Source organism: Antrostomus carolinensis, unplaced genomic scaffold (assembly GCF_000700745.2).
Source record: "Antrostomus carolinensis isolate BGI_N321 unplaced genomic scaffold, ASM70074v2 scaffold45243, whole genome shotgun sequence".
Taxonomy (NCBI): Eukaryota; Metazoa; Chordata; class Aves; order Caprimulgiformes; family Caprimulgidae; genus Antrostomus; species Antrostomus carolinensis.
In genome coordinates, this window is record NW_010305435.1 from 1 (window position 1) to 4723 (window position 4723).

At 46.9% G+C, this 4723-nt stretch overlaps 1 protein-coding gene across 1 annotated transcript; it reads right to left on the reverse strand.

Moving 5' to 3' along the window:
* Positions 1-789: 789 nt before the first annotated feature.
* On the reverse strand, positions 790-4498 carry LOC104522475 (T-complex protein 1 subunit eta; the record flags this gene model as incomplete). The annotated part of the gene is made up of 4 exons (XM_010164781.1): positions 790-891; positions 1547-1735; positions 2666-2827; positions 4327-4498. Coding segments are annotated over 4 exons (625 nt in total), but the record flags the coding sequence as incomplete, so codon positions are not given.
* Positions 4499-4723: the final 225 nt, after the last annotated feature.

Here is a 4723-nt window from a genome sequence, read left to right on the forward strand (position 1 = left end):
CTTTCCCAATCCAGGCCATTCTGGGATTCTGACTGTACAGGAACAGAGAAATTCTTGCTGAATCCACTTCACCCCACGCTCTGCCCCTGTCAGATCCTGAGCGAGGAAGGAGCAGAGCCAGGCAACACACAAGTGAAATTCAAGCTGACCCAGGAAAATCCACTCTCCTCCTGTTGCTGGGGGCTCTGCACCTGACCTGTGCTCTCATTTTCACCTGGCAGATGTTAGCAGGGAGCCCCAAAGGGGATTTCTCCTCCAGCAACAGGAAGAACCTCGTTAGATAGTACCCAGCTTCATCTGCACTGGTAGTAAAGCATCGCTGTGGGATGTCAGATGAGTGCTGTAATCAACCCCAAAATATGTTGCTTTTATAGAATCCCAGAATCCCAGACTGGTTTGGGTTGGGAGGGACCTTCAAGCTCATCCAGTCCCAACCCCCCTGCCAGCAGCAGGGACACCTTCCACTAGACCAGGTTGCTCAAAGCCTCATCCAACCTGGCCACCAACACTTCCAGGGAGGAGCAGCCACAGCTTCTAAGTTACAAATGAGAGGACAGCACTACGCTTTCTACAAGGCACTGGGGAATAAATATTTTTAAAAGCATAGAAAAGAGTAAAGTTGAGATGAAAGCTTAGTCCTGCCTCAGCATCATAAAAAGCAGCAATAACACCATCTTGTTTTCACATCATCACCTTGAGAGACGCTCAAACCTGTCAACGCTCAGATTTCAACTTTACAAATTAATATCTGAGTGCTTAAGCAGGACTAGAGGTTCCCAACTGATGTATTTACCTCTCCCCTCCAATCTGAGTCTCCTCAAAGAGCTCACATCGGCCCAGGACATCATCCGAGAGGGCGTTGACACTTGTCTGAATGGAACCACCACAGGCCTGCCCAGAAAGGAGATAAAGCAGAACATTACTGACACTGACAAAGACATTTGCCCAGCAGGTTCCCACTGTTCAGAGACAGCTCGGCCTTTTAGCTGATACAAAACCACCCCACAGGCCAGATTCAGGACAAAAAACCCTTCTACTTTCCTCCCATCTGATGCATCTGGGCAGGTTACCAACATCAGAAATAATCCTCGACAGCAAAATAAGATTATGCTGCTTCAAAGTGCTGACTCACAGGGTCTGGAGTCCAGCAGCTACACAAAGAAAACACAGGGAAAAAGAAACCCAAAACACTTAGGATGGAAGAGGTAAGAACTAGGGAAAATAAACCTCTAGCAATGCAGTGTATGGGCCTTAATATAGAACAATATCAGGAAAACAAAAAAGCAGCACAGATGGAATTAGAGTGTGATTGTTCATTAAATCAAGGAACAGCTTTGGCAGTAAAAGGCAGTTTTAAGTGATAATCACATTGGGAAGAAAAAAACAAACAAAAACCCCACGGTTTTTAACTTTAAATCTTTGTAAGGAATAGTGTGTTCAGTCACTGATTGCCCTGTTTGAGGAATGACCAGCCTGGCACTGTTAAAACTAAATCAAAACTCTTTATTCTGAATCAATCAATCAATTCTGAATCAAGACAACTCACCATCATAGTTCGTTTGAGATCTTCCTCCGGGACACGGCCAGCACAAAACATGTCTCTGTCAGCAAAGTACTGAGTAGCCACGTCACCGATGGGAAGTTTGGACAGGACAACTTTGGCTCCAGACTTGTGGATTTTATCTAGTTTGTCATATAAGATGTTCCACTCGGCGTCCACAATGGCCTGGTAATCCTAAGCAGGGATGAGGAAGGGACAAGGACTGACGTTACAAAGGGTGGCAAACACCATCCTGCAGCGCCTGGAAAGGGAAGAGTCAGGGATTGGAAGGGACCTCAAAAGATCATCCAGTCCAATCCCCCTGCCAGAGCAGGAACCTCAATGAGATCACACAGGAAGGCATCCAGGCGGGTCTTGAATGTCTCCAGAGAAGGAGACTCCACACCCTCCCTGGGCAGCCTGTCCCAGGGCTCTGTCACCCTCACTGGAAAGAAGTTTCTTCTCGAGTTTAAGCGGAAGAGCTCGTCTCAAATAAAGGCAGCAGCAGCACTGCGCTGTGCTGCCCTGGCAGACAACTTTCCAAGACTCAGAGGTGATTTTAGGTCACTCCATTTGATGTCAAAGAGCCACATCTGTTAAAGTGCTTCCAGTGGTGGAACTTGAGTTGATAAAGGGGTTGGAGGAACTGAGAGAGATAGCAACAGCTCAGAGGAGAGCCCAAGGAGAAAGAAGGGATTACACTCATCTAAGGGGCTCCAGGAAGGCTGGGGAGGGACTTTGGCCAAGGGCAGGGAGTGAGAGAACAAGGGGTGATGGCTTGAAAGTGGCAGAGGGGAGATGGAGCTGAGATGTGAGGAAGAAATTGTTTGGTGTGAGGGTGGTGAGACAGTGTCCCAGGTTGGCCAGAGAAGCTGTGGCTGCTCCTCCCTGGAAGTGTTGAAGGCCAGGTTGGATGAGGCTTTGAGCAACCTGGTCTAGTGGAAGGTGTCCCTGCTGCTGGCAGGGGGGTTGGAACTGGATGAGCTTTAAGGTCCCTTCCAACCCAAACCAGTCTGGGATTCTATGATTTTATGAAGTCAATCCCATTTATCCCACCAGCTCTCAAGCAGCCACCATGTCTGATGGGCATGAGGAAGTGGGAGATTCCCCCCTTCCAGCTCTTACCTCCACCGTGTTTACTCTGACTTCAGCATTGTCCTTCTCAGCCTTGAGCTCCAGCTCCACGTTCAGCAGAATCTTGGGAGACTGATATTTCTTGGGCTGCATTTCAAAGCCAGCGTAAGAGAACGTCTTCTTAAAGGCAACACCAGCCACCAGCTGAGAGTCCTGGAAGAGATGGATCTGTGTTAGGCTCAACCTCCCAAGGTTCTCTCAGCAGGGTTAATAACTGCCCCCCCAGGAGAGTCCCTGCTTTCAGAGCCCTCATTTACAAAGCCCTCACCAACAGCTTTCTCCTTTGATTAACCCACTTTTTGAGGAAAATAAGCAGAAGATATTTTCTTCTCTTGGTTCACATAAACCAGCTTCTCTCAATTCCCTTTCTACCCCTCAAGACACCGCAGCAGAAGATGCTACACACAACCTGAAGATGAAGGGATGGAGCAATCTGTTCTCTCTCTGATGTCTTTCCCTTTGAAGATGGATAATTCTCATCCACAGCCCCACACTCAGGGTTTTTTGGGGTTTTTTTTTGGTTAGTTGGTTGTTTTTTTCCCTCCTGGTTTATTTTTCTCAGCTCCATCACCACCTCCAGGATTGTTTTGCAGCAGGACTGCCCTGCCCAACATTGCCCTCTGAAGTGAACTTCTTGACTTCTTAGTTGGGAGAGAAATCAGCATCTAAATCTCTCTAATGACTTGGCTCTGCTGAGGGTCCCTGTCCCTCCCAGGGACAAGCACAGACTTTCTCTGCTCTAGCTGACAGGATGAATGACTCAGGATCTCTCACAACCCTGAAAAGCAGCGTGCTAAATTATTTGCCCCATTCCTCATACAAGTCTCCAAGGAATCTGCAAGCAAAATACAAGGGCAGAACAATACAGAGTAGGAAAAGCTGCTTTTATCCAGAACAGGAGACACCAACCTCCCCCAGGGGACCAATTTCTGCAAGCTTCAGAACGCCAAGAGGCCCAGACACCACAAAAACAAATGTTGAAACGTTTCTAATTCACTAAATTAGTTGTCTGGGCAAGATAATGGTATAATTATAGTGTCTCCTCTCCATGAAAATGCTCGTGCAGTGTTCATAGAGAGTAACAGCCACAGAAAAATAATTCAGAGACTGTGGCAGGTTTTAGTTGTCACTTGTTTTTAGTCACAAGCAACAGGGGCCAAACTTAGAGAGGACACAGAGACACCAGCCCACGAACAACTCCCCACCACACACCCACATGCAGATATTCCAGCACCGTGGTATAAACTACACATCCCATCTGTCCTGCCCACCACAGCAGCTCCTTCACAACGTTTTCTTTGCATTTTTCCCCAACCTGCTACTCACTGGCTGGTTTTTGGTTCCAAAAGTAACAAAGATTTCCCATAGGAAAAAAATATTTCATTATTTGCAGACAGATAAATGGAATTTCTATAAGTAGCAGCATTCTCTGCAGAGGGCAGTGAGGTAAAGAGTGTGTTTGGCTCAAAAAAAGATTCTCTACCTACAAAAACACCCAGCCTTACTTGTGAAGGTTTATCCCTCACATCAACAGCTTTGTTTCACTTTACAAGCAGATATTAACAAGCTGAGCTGCATTTCTGCTGGAGTCAACCCACCAAAGCAGCTGTGATCACTGTCCTCACATCCTTTCAGACTCTGACAGGACTTACTTCCAGAGCACCTCCTTGCACCTTCTTTATCCCGATCATTTTGAGTTGTAACAAGTCATCTAACATCATAACGGCATCTACGACCATCTTGGAAAAGAATTCCTTGCTCTGGGAGATGAGCTTAGAGCTCAGGGCTGTGGCTGCACACTTCTCCAGCAGGCTTCTCTGCTCGCTGCAAGAAAGGAGTTTAAAAAAGGTAAACTTGCCAATTCTTTTTACAAGCTCGTTAAACATTGTGCATGGTGTGATTAATTCACCCTGACACAGGCAAAGATCAGCTCTCTGCTGTCAGCAGGGGAAGTGAGGTACAGAGATGTCAAAGCCCAGATTGATGTCATAGAATCCCAGACTGGTTTGTGTTGGACTGATGTCATAGAATCCCAGACTGGTTTGGGTT